An 18,038-nucleotide genomic window follows, 5' to 3' on the forward strand; every position below is an offset into this window, starting at 1 on the left:
AGTGTGCTGGAGTAAATGTGTGTTTGCGTGCACATATGCGCTTGTCTGTTTACTGTAATCTCTAATCTATAATTAATCATTGTCATTGTCCTAGAATCTGGGCTTTTTGTCTCATAAATGTGAATACCTACTCTACAATCTCTCTCTCTCTCTTCCCCTTTCTTTCCCATGGGGAGTGTCTATTTTAGGAACCTGATGTTCTCTGACAGCTTTCACACATTGCCTCCATGGCATTAACGCTGAGAGAGGCACACATGCACGCACGCACACACACACACAATAGTGCACACATTATGAGGGAAAGCATGCACATGTACATAAAGGAATATTGAATCTGTCTAACGTTAACATTTACAGACAGTCCGCAGGTCTTCAGGACGTGTCAGCTGCACTTGCATAAACTGGCCTCAGGACAGACATGGTGAAATACAACACAATGCAATACGATCCTTCCAAAAGGCATAGTGCAACACCATGCACAATAGAAAACATTACCATACAATACAATAAGATCCACTGCATCATGCACATTCCTCATCCATTTGGTATTGAGTGCAGTCAGGCTGTCTCTGTTAGCGGTCTGCTAGCCATGATGATATGATATCATGTCATAGTTTCTGTCACAATGTGTCAAGTAAGATTATGGCCAGGTCCAGACATGACACAGAGAGGGGGGTTACACCCTGAGGCGTTTGTACAGTGCATGTGTGTGTGTGTGTGTGTGTGTGTGTGTGTGTATGTTCATATACAGTACTAAATCCTGGCACAAGCATAACAGACACACACATTTGTTGCAGTGATACACACACACACACACACACACACACACACACCAAAACAGAGGAGTGCGAACGACACTTAAATGTCAATTTCAAGCTCAGGAAGTCGGAGACTAATTATACTGCTCTGCTGACACAAAGACGTTCCATCGGCTCTTTCTTTGAATCTCCACGGCTACCTGGCAGGATACGTGACCTGGACAAAGCCAGAGGGATTAGTGTCCTCTGTAACACACTAACACACACACACACACACACACACACACACACACACACACTCTCAGAAGTTTACAAACACACTCATAGAGAAACATTCTTATGTGAATTGATCCCTTTCATGCATATATTCACATCTCAGGTGTGTGGCTACATTTTGACATCTTTCAGACCAGTATAGTGTGTATGAACACCCCATACGACCACTTGACATTTTATGGTTGGAGCTTTAGCTATTCTCTTTTTTTTGTTTGTTTCTTAATTAGACATCAGGAACATTGCTAGAAAAAACATTAAAGAGCATGAAAAACTGGCATGTTTGTTGGTTATAGAACTGAGAAACGATGGACTGAGTTCCCGGCAACACTACGCGTGGGTTTGCGCCCATGTCGGCACATGAGCGCCTAGGATGTGTTCCGCTGAATATGAAGGTCATCAACAAGGGCATTCAGAGTAATTATACAATTTCTCTTCTGCAAGCCACTCAGAAAGGCCATGCCTGACCTTTGACGTGTCAGAGTTCACTGCTCTCAGCATGGTCACACAGCAATTAACCCACACATATTGTACAAAGTGTCGCTCCTCCCTGCTCTGTGTCTGTCTCTCTCTTACACACACATTCATGCACACATGCATAAACTGCAACTGATGCAAATTTGCACTGCATGTCTCCCCCTCCGCTCCTTTTCCATCTGTGCCCTTCCAAATGGGGTCAATTTCATCAAATGGAATATTTTAGCAGTCATTTGCACACTGAAGTGGATAGATTTGGAGGAAATAGAGTTTAAAATAAACTAGTGTGTACAAAAAGTTTCATGCCAACCTTTGTCAAATATATTCCCATGCAGTCTCTCTCTCTCTCTCCTTCACACGCACATGCACACACAAACACACACACACGCACACACACACAGGCACGATGCATCATACGGTGTGTGATTTTCACCTGTTCTTGCCGACACCTGCCATTTCAGGTTTGCGTGCACGGCATTTTTCAGCCAGCTTCCAAGCAAGGACGCTGCCTCATGACACACAAACCCACACACACGTGCACGCAATCACACACACAAGTCATGCTTGAATTCTTTAATATGTGATTGCCGCAAGTCATTAATTATTTGTGGTTCTCTCAAAATATATTTTTCAGAATGACAAGGACATACGCTAGCATAGTGCCTCTCTCTTTGTCTCACACTTCCAGGCCTACACGTTCATGCATACATGTAACACACACACACACGCACACTCACACACTGCATGTGTGTGTTTCTAGCAGATTTTTTCTCAAGTATCCATTGTATGTATGTCTGACCAGTTGTAGGTCGCTCTGTTAATTTACTAAAAATGTTCAAACGTTACACCATCCCTCCACAACTGATTTCCAGTCAGAATTAGGCGAGCATTATATACTAATGCACACATTGAACACCAATTATTTAAAGAGATTTTCCATTAAAATGTGCTGAATTTAAGTTTATGTTCTGCAGGTGATTTGTCTCACAATGGAATAATCTCTCTTTATCTCTCTCGCACACACACAGAGAAAAAGAGAGAGTGAAGAAAACACATCTGTGTTTTTTTATGGCTGCTTGGCATTGTATGAATATTACATATTATACCCAATCGTCATTTTTATTTATTCATTTATCTGCTAAATGTGTGTTTCTTATCGCTGCTAGCAAGCCATCTGCTATTCGGAAACACAATACTGAATGAAAGCGCAGGAATGTTCACCACAATAGAACATAATAGAATCACAGAGAAAGGCAAACAGAAGTATGGTTGAACAGACCTAACAGATTAGTGTACTGTAGAAGACAATGAATAATTCTCTTTCTCTATTAAAAACCAACATGAGACAGCAGAATGCAGGAGAAAGTGATGTGTCTTATCAGCGCTGTCAGTATGTATGGTTGTATTTTCTCCAGGGAAGCACCAGACACGGAAACGCCGGATGGTTCTGAATTACTAAGAATGTTTTTTTCTTTTGCAATTACAGAGAAATGTAAGTAACAAAGCTCTTACATTAACATCACAATACACTTCAATTCAAAGCAAATCTCTGGAAATCGTGTTTTCTCTCTGAATTACCACATCCGCTGGCAACACAGAGATAGACGGGCGGCCAGACGCGCAGACAAACTAACAGACAGATAAACAGGCAGGCAGAGAGACGGCCAAAGAGAGAGACGCACAGCTACCAAACAAACACATTTTCAAACAGAGCATGTTTCACGAGGTTTATTTAAACTCTTAGTCAGGTTTCTATTCAAACTGAGGTGGCACCATATAACCATACCACATGCAGGAAAAGCAGGTCGCCATTATCTTTTAATGTAACTTTATTGTGGTTTGTTAGAAATCACCGCAAAACATAGTTTATGGGTGTAAGGAGAGACATGTCTGCACTGATATTATCAACACCAGCCTGACAGTTCTCATACAAAACAAGCCACAGTCTCAGCTGATGTTCAAGGGCATATCCCATATTTTCACGTTACTTCATTTATTCTCCAAAAATAAACAGCAGAAAAGGCAAATCCATCATTTGCAGACTTACCAAAGCTAATGAATTAATTGTTGCTGAATCTTTTACGGTTTACAGTCCTGGTTGATTAAGTGACACTTGTGATAACTGTGGTAATATTGCCAAAAAAATGGTAATTACATCCAGTGTGTTTTACCTCCAGGCTTAAATAAATGTTTCCAAGATGTGCCTTCATATGACAGAGTTAATTTACGCCTTTTGTATCGTAATCGTGTAATACTACCAAACGTTAAGGTTAGCTTGGAAGTGCATTAGCTGTCATTTAATGGTAGCTAATGGGCTATCAAATATGTTGTTTTACCTTGAAATATGGCCCGATGTCCTTTGAGATTTTCACTACTGGGAAGCGGTGAAATGATAATGACTTGTCAGACTCCATGATTTTCAACCATTAGGACAGCAGTACGACGTTATCCTTTAGATAACTGCATTTAAGCTTCCCACCGCGAACCCGACATCAGAGGAAAATGGCTGCCGTTTGATTACACACTCTTTGAGCAAGCAACTTTGTCAGAAAAACAACAGAAGAGCAACTTGTGTGTCCGTCAAAGGCACAGCCAGACAAATTCATGTTTTGCTAATAAGGCATTCAGTCGGTAATAATTGCAACCACAAACTGATTTCATGCTGCACGTGTGGTTTTCCTCACAATAGCAGTTGGTGTGTCGCCTGTCAGCTGCCACTCTACATCCACAGCTCTGTGGCTAATCCTTCCTGTTTCATTATTTCCTGCAATATACTTGAAAAATAAACAAATAATAATAATGAAAATTAACATTGTCATCACTCAACTTGGTGACAGATACACTTTATTTCCTGTGGCTTCTTCACAATAAAAGCCACCCTGTATTTCCCCATTTGAACATGTTCAATGTGAACCAGCAGCAGGAGCATATTCAGTTTGCATTAGCAGTATCTTAATACAGGTCTGCTATGGTGTAAAAAGAGTGATCAATCTGATACAGAGAGGTGATCACTGAATGCAAACACACTGAAAAGGTATTCCGGAAGAAATGTCGGCCATAAATATTATCAAAAAGGGGTTTGATTTGACGAAAACCTTAAGGATGATCATTTTAAATGAAACCTCATAGTGAAGATGAGTTCTTAAAGCAACACCAGTTTGATTGATATTCTCTTGCCTGTACACAAAATATGATTTATGAAAAATTAAAAAAAAAAAAAAAAAGAGCTATCTTATCAAAACAACCCGACACCAGTTTGATTGATATTCGCTGGAGTGCATGAAAACATGAGGAACAAAAATAAATGAGAACTGAGATATCTGTTTTTTGCAAATGAATCCTTCAGATATAGATGCAAGACACAGACGCGGGCAGATGGACCACTAGACTGGCATGACAGACAAGACCTCAATTAAAATTGGTTACCATGCCACTGATCTAACAGGCCTGCTGCAGGCTCGTAATTATTTTTCACCAATCATGGCTCTATGTGAATGGACTCATTTGGACATTGTATCCCAGAAGGCAGTACGAACAGGAATGAGAACAAATGGCATCCTCCCTTGTTAGGAGAATTTCCCCCCTCTTGTTAACTATAGATTTAGTGTGAAAATGTACACAGACCAACAATTTACCTAATCACCACTGATCACCATACTGCTCGTTAAATTTGTGCGAATTGCATGCTGCCTAGCCCACCTCTTCCTTCGCCCCTCCTGCTGTAAAAAATTCAGAGCAGGGAAATTGCACCTCTGATGAGTATGAGGTTTTCATCCTTATAGAATTAGACTTCTGTGTCAGCTTTTTCCTACCTTGTCAGCTCTTTCACTCGACTGGAGGTAAGGCTGAGGAGATGAGGCGAAAAATTCTTCAGGCCTATTCCAGCCTTATAATGGGCTGCCGATTTCCTCGCAGCCACCAAGGAGGAGCTGTGTGGATGCATGCTATTTGCAGACCACAGCTGTTTGTCAAAGATATGATTATATAGAATGACACAGAGACATCAGAGATTTCAATCTCAACTCTCACAGCATGGTGACCAAAATGGCCCTGTTTGGTTTCATCTATCTTAGATCATACAAAGAGTGACATAGGGTGGAAAGGGGAAGGAAGAAGCTAGATGAGGCAAAAAGATTATCAAAGCTTGCCTTCCAAGGCGAGGATAAGACAATCCCATGCAAGCATTGTCTTGCAAAGTGTCACAGTCCCCTCTGTTGTTGAAAAGGCTGAACTCTGAAATAAGCAAGGCCATGCAATTCAGCAGCCATGTGTGTCGGACGAGAGAGGAAAATCTCTAAATCTGCAGTTTCATGCAGCTCCTCCCCGCCTCTGATTTCTGCCGCTCGGCTTGCCAGATAAGATTCTGAACTTCAAACATGCAGTCAATGCTCATCCTGTTAAAGCAGAGATAGACGCCGAGGCTCTGAGTCGGGAGATGTTCCTATATGGTATGTAGGCCTGCTGTGGAGATGGAGATAATGTTACACCCAGCATACACAATGACGCACGCGGAAAGTCACACAAACATAATAAAACCCAGAACATGAGGAAAACGTGTGTACACACCATACTATACGAAGACATATGAACTGTTAATTTACCGTATATCATCACCCCTCAAGCAGCAATCCCATCAAATACAAACATGTGCAGAAATAGGTTACACTTTCTTCCAAACTGTCTCTGATTCTCCTTAAACCTAATCTAAGTGTTTCATAATGAGCATCCCATGCGTGTCTGTCTGGAAAGCTGGTAATGGAATATTTATAGAATATTTCTGGGAATACTTGTGGGAAACTCTGGTTATAACAAGCGTCTTTGTTCTACTGAGACACAATTTCGGCTATCCTAAGTTGCATCTCTCACTCGCTGTTTGTGTCCCACTCTCTCTGCTATTCTCTCTCTGTTTCTGTCTTTGTGTCTCATTGTATATACAGTATCTTTCTCTGTGCCTTCCTACCTTTCTGTCTATCTGTTTTTTCAACAACCTCAAAACCTGTGCTCAGTCAGAACCTCAATCTGAACCTCATACCTAATGCATTAAAGTAGAAGCCATCATATAACCGAAATCCCTCAGAACCCATCTATCCTGCAGGCTATTCTTTGCCCATTGTAGCAGCATGGAACTACATACAATATGCACGCTGTATCTCCCAAACTGCCTTTAATAACCATGCCTCATATCATCCTGTGTGCCTTCTGACAGCTGGAAACAGCTGGAAACTCCCAAATCATTCCCCCCGGGAACTGGACCTCAGCACCACAGCAGTTCACTCTTGCTTGCAGTGCATGCAGTGCAGTGTAGTCAGCGAGGTTTGCAAATGAGAAATCTTCATTCTGTTAAGATGCAAGAATAAATGTTTAATGTTCACTATTGCATGGCCTTTTTTTCAGTAATGCACTGCAGGCTTATCCAACACAACACTGCCAAAATTCGTTTCTCACGTGGTTCACCTGGCATTTATAAAATGGCACTTCAGCGTGTGTTTGATGTAAACATGTCCCAGAGAGCATCACTGCTAAATGTCGCAAGATGTTTTCAGATAAGCAGAAAATACTCATATGGTTTCAAATCCTCTCTGGACTTCAGTGGAAACCTCAAGGACTCAAGTCTTGAAGAACATAGGAAACAGAGGTGTGTGTGCGCGTGCGTGTTTGTGTTAGTCTTGCCAACTTTGGAGACACATTTTGGACTACACACTGGCTGATTAGGGACAGCTTGGCAAATAGGGGAGAACTGATGTTTTCTTAGCCCCTCCAGCAATGCCTCGTCCCAGGCAGTGTACCACCCTCCACGACCTCCCCCAGTCAGAACTGGGTTACATTCTGGCCACATTCATGGTTTGACATGTACTAATTACAGTTAAAGTTGTCATCCTGTCCATCCTCCCATTTTTTCTATTAGCAATAGATGACATGGTTATGTGTAATGTAAAAGAGCCCAACAGAGAATTCTCATATGACTCTGCAGTGCCCATCTTTTATATCTTACATTTTAAATCTTTTGTAAAATCAACCATGACTGAAATCTCAAGGCGTAGTTGGGGCAAACTTCCAGTAAGAAGTCACTGTCCTTAAAATAGGTCAACCTATGTGTTTATAGTTGAAGGGGCTGATAAAGTTATTAACCACTGATAACCTTTAGAGGAACAAGGATGTTCTGTCAAACAGAGCGACAGAGGACGTGGTCTCTGATGACACTATTACAGGAAGCTTCGCATGGAATTTTCTCATTGGGTTCAATCGAAGTTAATTTAGAGAAAGGCTGGAAAAGAGAGGTGGGAAAGCACCAGGGACGAAGTGAGAGAGCATAGGGAGAAAAATAACAGAAAGAAAGAAAGAAAGAAAGACAGAAAGAAAGGCAGATACTGTAGGACAGTGGTGATATAAAAAGGGAGAGAGACTGTTTTAGGAAGAGAAAGAAGGGAGAGGAGAAGAAAAGAGATTTCCCGGAGGCAGAGCTAGTAAATGAGTCATCGGAGTGGATCTGCTATCACGTCTATTCTAACAGTGCTACAAGTGAATGGATGCCTTAAAGGTTAGGCATAAAATGATTTCTCATTTTGCTGCGATATCCCCCCAGGTAGACATTAATGCTTTAGTTATGGACTTGACTGTAAAAGCTCCTGAGGTAACACGTTGCTTGTCTTCCATAAATATCGCTGGCTATGTATGTGCACATTGTGATTTCAAAGAGGCTGCTTTTATGGTGAGGAGTGTATTTTTGTGCAAATAGTCAGTAAAGTTGATGTGATGCGATGTGTCATTTCTACAGCCAGGTAGTCACCCTGTCTGCAGAGCCAAATCCCCAGGTGCTGCACATCACAGCTGAGACTCTGATCATCCTGACCCATTTCAGCTCACATGCACAGACATGCATGGGCACGCGCACACTCTCTCACACACACACACCCACGCACACACAGACACACACACACACGCTTGCAAGCGAAAACATGCAGTCATACAAAGTAAAACAGCCACACACAAAACACTTACACATGTGCCAAGCTTCATTTCTGCTCTGTTGAGTCTGTTCGTGTCACAACTTTGCAGATGTTTTAGCCATGGGGACATGAACACTAAATTTGCACAAATTCTCTTCCCAGTCGTTTGGTTGGAACAGTGGGTTTTGAAATGATAATGAATCTGTGGGCCAGGATCTCCCACATGGCACCATGTCTAGTGTGGAAACAGAAGAAATAGAATAAGGCAGCCCTGGAAAGCAGCAGAAAGCAGCAATTTTTTTCCCCCCTGTCAAATGTGAAAGTCAAATTCTGGCTGAACTAGATATTGCCTTTAAAGCAGCCTGTGTTCCTAAGAAGTGCTAAAATGTTTTAAAAAATGTGAATCAGAGGTTAATGTTGCATCCACAGAGCACAGACGGTTCCTCAAACAAGTGATTTACAGTTCAAAGTCCTGCTGTATCAGTTAATTTCTAGGAAGCGGAGGCAATAATAAAAAGATAAAAATGAATTTTCTGATTTTTGGGTGATGAGTCACAGTGACAAAAAAAAAACAAAAACACCGTCATGTGAGCAGACGAATACTAGTACACTCCTGAACCTGTACTCTCAGCTATTGATTACAGGTGCAATAAACAGACACCTCCACCAAGTACACACACGAACTATTACACCAGGAAGAGATGAGTTAAACATCAGACTCAGAGACAAACAGGAAGAGGCAATGTACAGGTCATAATCCACAGCAGTATAAGTGCAGGACCAGTAACCATCCAAAGTCAGTCTGTGAACATGACAGTGACGAGTGAGATGAAGCCAGAAAGCGTGACGCTGCATCCTCTGGGCACAGCATCTGCCCCTGTGCCAGAGCTGCTGTGTATCTTCGGGACGGGGGACTTGGGGCGCTCTCTGGGCCTGCGTCTGCTCCAGTCTGGCTACAGGGTGGTGTACGGCAGCCGCAGACCTGACAGCTGTGGCCCCTTGCCTCAGGGAGCTCAGGTACAACACATGGCAACACTTTGCCAAACTGTACAACAAGATGTGAGTATTTTGGTCAAACATGTTCATGTGTCTTTATGTCGAATGTGTGTTTTTTCCAGGTTATGAGCCACGCAGCAGCAGCCCAGTCAGCCGGTCTGATCTTTATATGTGTTCACAGAGAACACTATGACTTCCTGCAGAACCTCGCACCTCATCTTCAGGGAAAAGTGAGTACAGAAGCTACAACAATACGGTACACAGTAGTTACAAAGGAACAAATCAGGAAAAAATAGCTAACTGCAAATGACTACTCACTGTGAAATGTATGTCCTGATGCTGAATCAATGAAGACAGTTGAGAAATAAGCCAACTAAGCAAGAAAATATCTACATATTGCTGCCAATAAACTATGAATTACGTGATAAGTGCCATGGAAACAATGATTAACCGATGTATTATTATATACATAGCAGTGATAAGTTTTGGATTATGGGATATTGCTTGATCATCAGTTCTAAGTCTGTGGTTGTGGACTTTAAAAAAGGGTTGCCTACTCATCATATTGACTTTTGATTAGTTCCACCCAAGAATGATACTTCACTCTTTCATTTGAATAGGTTTCTCGACTTGTTCAGACTTGTTAATTAATGTCCCATTCCTTCCAGAGTTATTCTCTACATACTCAGTAATTGCTCTGGACTTTGTGTACTGTGTTGTAACATTGCACCCGAATCTCCACAGAGCCGGTATTACAGCCGTGGCTGTTAAACAGTTCTGAATTACACATCGCTCTTTGCTTGTCGTAAAATGAATAAGCAGATTTTCCAGCCGCACAAGCTTTACATTGTTTTTGCTTCAAATGATTCACTTGCAACTGAGACACCTAATATATCTCAAAGGCAGAATGAAGCAGTTCAAGACAAAACAATGTAGCAACGTAACAACTTATAATGATGAAAAATCACATATTTACAAGGTGTCGAGATGTATAACGGTGCTTGCAAATGAAACAGCTCGCTACAAAACCAACAATGTATGATAGCTAAAGGTTCAGGTAAAGGATAATAAACATGCTATGGAGAAAATAATAAAATAGCTAGAAACAGAATAGGATATAGGAATAAGATAGGAAAATCAGAAATGACATTATTTGTAATTACCAACAGTATGTACTTCACTTGCACAGTACATTGCAGTAACGCCTTAGTTTGTAAAGGACTACAGGTGACATTGTGCATAATCAGCAATTTCTGTTGAGTTTACCCTTAAAAGGACTGTAATGAGCTCAGTTCCGTTCACACCTTTAAAGTACTTTCTGAATTACTCAACATTCTCCCTTTAATCTGGAAGGAATGTGAGATAAGAGTTAATTGAAGAGATGTAACTACTTTTATCTCTTCTCTCCTGTGTCGATGCTGATGATAAGGTGCTGGTGGACCTCAGTAACAACCTGAAGAAAGGCGTATACCCAGAAGCCAATGCCGCCTACCTGCAGAGGTAAGAGACTCCTGCGAAAGCATGGAGAGGAAATCAATGGTGTCTCACACATAAATATACTGTGCATATACACATTCTCATCCGCAAACTGAGCTAACTTTTCTCCAGACAAGTCTTGGTTTGATATCAGATATCATTTTGCATCAGTGGGTGCCGCTCTTTTTTTTCTGAACGCTGGGTGTCTTTTTGGGAAAGTGCTCCTAAACGCCACTTAGAGCATGAGACATCAAAACTCTCAACTGAATCCAAAAGAAATGAAAAAATTTGCAGGGTTGCGGCTCCCTGGGCAGAGTAGCCTGCTGTGCGTCTATTTTGTTGAAGTGGAAACATTGATTCTCACCATTCTGAAACCCTTCCTTCCCCTGGCTGTGTATTTGTAGACAGAAACAATAGCAACTAAAGTCCTTGTCTGTGTGTTCTTCAGACTGGTCCCTGGAGCTGCTGTGGTGAAAGGCCTTAACACGCTGTCTGCCTGGGCCCTGCAGAATGGACTCCTGGCAGGAAAACAGGTGAGAAAGGAAGCAGGAATAAGGAATCTGTTAAGAGATGGCAGCGGGATCAAGGTGAAACAGAGCCAGGAAGCTTCCGAGCCTTAAGGAGGGCTTTGGTTGACTAGAGCAAAGATACAGAGACAGAGCAGCAACAGGAGGGGGATTACCAACTTGATCTTTTCATGATGAGGCATATTTTGAGAGCAACAGTAACTTCTTTCAATATTTCTTGAATCACAATGTGATAAGTGGCTCTCAGACTTGTTAATAATAGGCGCTTCACCACACACCATGCAGAATTTAGGAATTGATTTCATTCATGTTGCTGCAGGTGATTGATTTCACCGTCTTTCCATAACAATGTAAGAGAAAATGAGGACAGTGCTTGTATAAACACACAAACAAACAAACACACTTTATGATGTTACAAAGTAGAAAGACCAGCGTTTATTGCAGCTTCCGTTTCACAGCTACAAAGAGCAGCACAAACATGCTGGAACCTCAGGAGACCAAACCTGAATCTGCCTCGAATCCTCTTCAACACAAACAACCCCCCATCCATACACACAGATACCACTGCAGTGCTCTATTTTCTTTGAAAACAGGTAGTGGCGAGAGAACATGAGTAGTGTGTTTGAATGTGTGTGTCTTTATCAGTGTAGGTACAGTATATATCCAAATGCACATGCTTGTAATGTGTGTGCTATTCCCCGGCTAGCAATTTGATTAGATCCACAGCGGGGCAGTGCTTCTGTCACATTTACATTCAGATGGAGATTTAGTCTGTCGGCCGTCCCCTGCTGTTCCTGGTGCAGTAATGTAGGGAGACATGGCTGGCTGCCCGGTCCACTTATACACACACCTGGGGGAAAACTGCTCAATCCTACTGACTCCACTATATGCCTGTCAAACTGCTCTCTCTCTCCCTCTAACTCTCTCTGTCTCTCTCCCTTTGTATGATTTTCTTCCCCTTTACAAACAACTTAATCGTCTTATCACAGAGCCGTGAGTGTGGTAATAACCTTCAGCACAGTGAGATCTCGAAACGGGATTACATACTGAGCGGCATATGTGTATATGTGTGTGTCTTTACATAGTCACATACTTCCAGGGCTTCCTCTCTAAATTGCCAGAACAGCAATGTGCAGATCAACAAACAATGAGGGTAATTCTGCAGACAGACGCTGTAGGTGCACATGGTGCAGTCATGCGCCACGTATTCCAAATGAGTCACCTAACAATAATCTGAGGATAATTATTAGCAACGGAAAAACAAAAGTTGATCAGAATGCAGCGTGAGGAAAATATCTCTGGCATTTTTGAAGAAAAGACACACTTTTTTTCATAATTACTGACTGATGGAATTGCAAAAACTTTTCAATGCTAACGATTAATCACAGTACTGGCTACTGTCGATGTTAAAGATGAGTCTGGCAATATTCTCTGTTTTTTTCGAAGAGCATCATCTGTGTAGCCAAAGCCTGCTTATTGGCTTATTTGTCTGTGCCATAGACGTCCAAAATATCAGATCACACCAATGGGGCATGCTGTTGGACTGGGAGACATATTCTGTGTTTGCCATGAAAATGGGCTCTGTAGTTTATTTTGAGTCAGTCCAGCATCACCATCCGCTGCTGAAAATAGTTCTGAATAAATACACTATTTACTCTTGCTTGAAAATGTGCCAAGGGATTTAACGAAATTATTTGCCCTTTTTTTTAATTAAAAAATATATATATGTGTGTGTGTGTGTGTGTGTGTGTGGGGCTGAGTGACAGTTTTCAGAAGTTGGGAAGAAACGAGAGATGAGCTACTCGTTAGTTGTGGTCGTATTCTGGTATTTGATCCTCAATAATGAAACAGCCCATGAATATACTGCAGCCCATTTTAAAAATAACCCACACCTCCATGCTCCAGGTGTACCTCTGTGGGAACAGCGCAGAAGCAAAGCAAGCAGTGGCAGAGATGGCCACCAAGCTGGGCGTCACTGTTCTGGATAAAGGGTCTCTGTCAGCAGCCAGAGAGCTGGAGGACTTTCCCCTTCGGCTGTTCCCAGAGTGGAGGCTGCCACTAAGTGTGGCATTTGGCCTCATCGCCTTCTTCTTCTTCTATCTGCTCATCAGAGACGTCATCTACGCCTATGTTGAACAGGGGAAAGACGTGTCCTTCAGAATCATGGTATCCCTGGCTAACAAGGTAAAGATCTGTCCCCCCTCTGGTTAAATGTCCCGTAGATGGTATTTTGTGCTCCCTTTAAAGCATGTGTTCTATGTTCACCCCCCTTTCAGGTGTTTCCAATCGTGTCTCTGATCATGTTGTCTCTGTGTTACCTACCTGGTTCGATAGCTGGGTTCCTTCAGCTCTACAGAGGGACAAAGTACAGGTCAGACTTCAGACCAAGACAAAAATGGTCACTACCTGTGCAAATTGTTGTAAAAGGTGTATTCTTTTTGGAGTGTAATGTGCTCATCTTTGCATGTTCCAGGCGCTTCCCTGATTGGTTAGACCGCTGGATGCTGTGCAGGAAGCAGATGGGTCTGGTTGCGCTGGGCTTAGCTTTTCTCCATGCCATCTATACATTCATCATTCCTATACGCTATAATGTCAGACACAAACTCATCTCGACTGTGGTGGATGAGGTACAGCAGGCCGGCTCACACCTTGCGGGGTCTCCCTCATCTTGTACATACAGCAGTATGGCTTAAAGCTAACATCAATCACGAGTCACCAACAGTACGATCTCTCTGTCTTTCATAGATAAAGAAGAACAAAACCACGCCGTTCGACTTTGATAATACAGAGGCATGGGGCACAGACTCATTCTTCGCGCTGGGGATCCTGGGCTTCTTTCTTTACGTCCTGCTGGGACTAACATCCCTGCCCTCTGTTGGAGGCACTCTCAGCTGGAGAGAGTTCACATTCATTCAGGTCAGAGCGCAGTTGCAAATATACAGTCCTTTATGCGCATGTGTTAGCGTGGGTGTGTGTGCTTGTGTTCACCTTTAAGCCTATAGATCTTATCAGTCATGTGCTTATTATCATACTACCTACTATGATAATCTATATTTGGAGTGCACCAAGTTTTCATCAGAGTTATTAAAGTGTTGTAAAAGCAATATGTCACTGGCACTCATCTCCCCGGAGTCTAGTTAACTAACTGCCTGACAGAGGCACACCGAGTGAAAGCCTGGCTGACTTCAGCCCAGGATTTTAAATGTTAAGTTATTCATTAAATAGAATTATGATACCTGATATAATCCTCTGGGATAAGATTGTTAATACAGGTCACAGGTCCATTTGTGTAAAGGTCAGGCCCACAGGTACATAGACCCCAGATAAGGAATGAGACTCAGAGATAGAGGTCTAGGTCAAGATAATCCTCAAGAAATAAAGAGTTGCGACAGACATACAGACATACAGTAAAACGAATAAACGCTCTTTTTTCTGGTGTGAATAAGATTGTCAACAGAGAAATGCATTTTTTTTTGTTATTATACATTTTAATGTTCCTATCAGATGTATTTGCAGCTGTAAATTGGTTAGATAAGATCCCCAATTATCATGAAAGTGAACAGTTCATTGCTGCACTACATTAATACGAATATTTCCTTATTGTGCTCCTATTATTGCACTTATTGTAAGTCACTGTGGATGATAATACGGCATCCAAATGCTAACAATGTAAATCAAAACACATCATCCAGGTAATGAACAATAATGGAGTCTCAGAGGCCATCGGTGCCACAAACCCAGTTCTTCTGTTATGGCTGCGATTCAGTTTGTATCTTCAGCTCATTGTAACACATAAGGTTTCCATGAGAACAGGAAATAATCAGACATTCATCTTTAAATCTATCAGACAAACGCCACAGAGTTAACTTCAGTGTGTGGCAGGTTTCTGTTCCTAAGATCAGTACTACAGTATTTCCGATTTAACCAAAAACACAATGTTCTCTTTGAAAAAATAGCTGAATACAATTATATTCACTCAAATACAATGTAAGTATGCACGTCAGCCTCAGGCCATTCAGCTACCAACAGTCTTTTACAGAGAAGGTGATTATGATGCCACATCTGTTATTTGCCTGGGTCCAGACCTCTGAATCCACCACTCCACGGAGTGCAATGTTGACACTGTCGGGCAAATATGTCAATTGTGCATGTCTGTACATGTCAGTGAATCTGTCCTTCTAGAGTACAATGTGTATTTGTGTTAGCTTAACTTAGCTTAGCATAAAGGCTGAAAATAGGTGAAATCTGCCGACCAGCACCTCTAAGCCGCACGTTGTCCTGTCTCGCTTGTTTCTTGCCGTACAGACACAAGAGTGGTAGAAATGTTCTCATCTAACTCTCACTAAGAAACCTAATAAGTATATTTCCTAAAATGTCACTTCTTTCTTCTAACAATTCATCTGATTTTTTTTTTTCTCAGTCAAAGCTGGGCCACCTGACCCTGTTTATTTGCACAGCACATGGCTACTTGTACGGCTGGAACAAATTTCTTCGTGTCTCCACCTACAAATGGTACACCCCTCCGGGCTTCATGCTCTGCCTGATTGTGCCGTCTGTTGTGCTGGTGCTGAAGGCGCTGCTTCTCCTCCCCTGCGTGGACCGAACCCTAACCCGCATTCGACAAGGCTGGGAGAGGACCCAGTCCAAGGAGGAACTGGGTATAAATAAGGCCACCAACTTTTGAACTGACGATGAAACCTTCAGGGTTTCTGATTATTGAGGGTTTCAATCACTCATTATTTTGAGGGAACATACCTGATAGCACATAGCACATAGCACAAATGGTCTTAATGATAAAAATCTCTGTAATTTGTACATAGTATTTACAATACTCCCTGTTTGATTTAGTATATATGTAGATTGAGTGATGATAGAAAGACACATCCAAAGATTATTTTGTCCGTTTTTGTGATTGTGTCCTTAGATCAGTCAGCACTGCTATTCTCAACAGTGCAATAGCCAAACAAAACAAAAAGTACAGTTTATTGCAGCCAAATGGACAGGTCTCCGTGGATATAAATGTTTTTAATGTCTATTTCCTTTGAGCTTAAAAAAAAAAAAAAAAACCCAACAGATTTCATGTTTGAGCTGTATCTTTTCACAGAATGTGGTGGAAAATAGATTGATATCCCCTGCTGAAATCCATTGTTTTGATAAACATAGGCAACAGTTTCCATTTTCCTCTCTCCTTTCCCTTCAAGTGGTGCGATTGCATCCCTGAGGTTGCTCTCTTTTCAGGATGTTATTGATCTCTCTGTTTTCTTTCAAAAATACCTCGCTGCCCAAACCCGCCTGCCTCTCAAGGGCATGCAAATGTGCACACTGACACACTTATTCTTACATATGCAATGTAAAGGAGACTAAGGTTAAGCTAATTATATTGCTACATGCCGATCAAAGCACACAGACGCACACATACAAGTGCCAACACCAGAATGTGACAGTGGATCGGGAAGAGATTTGGTAGCCAAAAGCAGACTCGGGAGGCAGAACAGGTGTGACAAAAACAATCTTTACTAGATCTGAAACAGGGTTACAGTCAGCAACAAATTCAGTGGGCTAAACATGGAGACAGGACAGACTATAGGCTGTGTATTGAAGGAAATGCAGACAGTATGTGAACTGCCCTAATGATGCACCGATAGCTGCTGGGGAGGTAGGTGACTTGATGAGCAGAGGTGGGAAAAGTCAATAGTGACTGTGGACAGGTGCAGAGTGGCAGGTGTGAAGCAAGATGGCATGTTAGTATGTACAACACTAATCAGATCCAGAGGCAGAAGAGGGAAGAGAGGAGGATGAAGCAGCTGTCGCCAAAACAGAGTCTGGCGCTACAAGAGGAATGTGCAACGCCTTTTCCGCCCTAAGCAAACGTTTAGTCAGAGACATCCTGTTATCTAGCATCTAACGATATTATCTACACACACAATCTGCAAGCGCTTACACCCTCTCGTATTATTCTCCTATTTCCAAAGAACTGCTGTTGATTTTAGCCTATTTCCTGCTGTTGGGGTGTGTTGGGCTCTATGCGTGTGTATGTGTGTGTGCATTTGTGTGTGTGTGTGTGTGTGTGTGTGCACTGATGTAAAAATGAGATAGAGTATTCCAATGTTGCCCTGGGAAAGAATTAAGATGTAGCAACCCTGAGAAAGGCTGTGAAACAAGCTAGCTTACATTCCCCATTTCCTAAGTGTTTAATTTCATCCACCCAGGCTACACTGACACCTCTAACAAGATTATGTGTGTCCAGCCATGAACTTATATATGAGCATAAATAAACATCTGAAATCGTTGGTAAATACACTCCCTGAGTTCACCCAGGATTCGTCTGTGAAATGTACACTTGGATGTTCAATGAAAGGTAAATAATGAAAAACAGCTCTCAAAGAGTTTTTTTGGCCGATTTGCTTTGTTATCTTGATACTAAATTATATGAAATTTCTTGTGCTAAACAGTTGTGAATATTTATATTTTGTGAAGTTAAAAGGCTCTAAGAAATGGAGATATATACTGATTTATTCCCATACACTGTGCTTAATTGTATGAAATTTGATATTTCATCTGTTATGCAGAGATTTTTTGAGATT

General features: G+C 41.8%; 1 protein-coding gene across 1 annotated transcript; it reads left to right on the forward strand.

Annotated features, from left to right (window-relative positions):
* Positions 1-9,265: 9,265 nt before the first annotated feature.
* LOC143324350 (metalloreductase STEAP4-like) lies at positions 9,266-16,138 on the forward strand. Its single transcript, XM_076736741.1, has 9 exons — positions 9,266-9,472; positions 9,574-9,681; positions 10,881-10,951; positions 11,376-11,460; positions 13,360-13,638; positions 13,731-13,825; positions 13,928-14,081; positions 14,200-14,370; positions 15,875-16,138. Exons 1-9 carry the CDS (start codon positions 9,266-9,268, stop codon positions 16,136-16,138), a joined length of 1,434 nt encoding a protein of 477 aa, XP_076592856.1.
* The last annotated feature ends 1,900 nt before the right edge of the window (positions 16,139-18,038 follow it).

Source organism: Chaetodon auriga, chromosome 8, assembly GCF_051107435.1.
Source record: "Chaetodon auriga isolate fChaAug3 chromosome 8, fChaAug3.hap1, whole genome shotgun sequence".
Taxonomy (NCBI): Eukaryota; Metazoa; Chordata; class Actinopteri; order Chaetodontiformes; family Chaetodontidae; genus Chaetodon; species Chaetodon auriga.

What these genes read in the sequence shown, in the direction of transcription:
- LOC143324350 (XM_076736741.1), top strand. Translation starts at nt 9,266, where the DNA reads ATGACAGTGACGAGTGAGATGAAGCCAGAAAGCGTGACGCTGCATCCT. An exon ending in AATGCCGCCTACCTGCAGAG is followed by an intron (nt 10,952 to 11,375) that starts GTAAGAGACTCC and finishes TGTGTTCTTCAG; the next exon opens with ACTGGTCCCTGGAGCTGCTG. An exon ending in TCTCGACTGTGGTGGATGAG is followed by an intron (nt 14,082 to 14,199) that starts GTACAGCAGGCC and finishes TGTCTTTCATAG; the next exon opens with ATAAAGAAGAACAAAACCAC.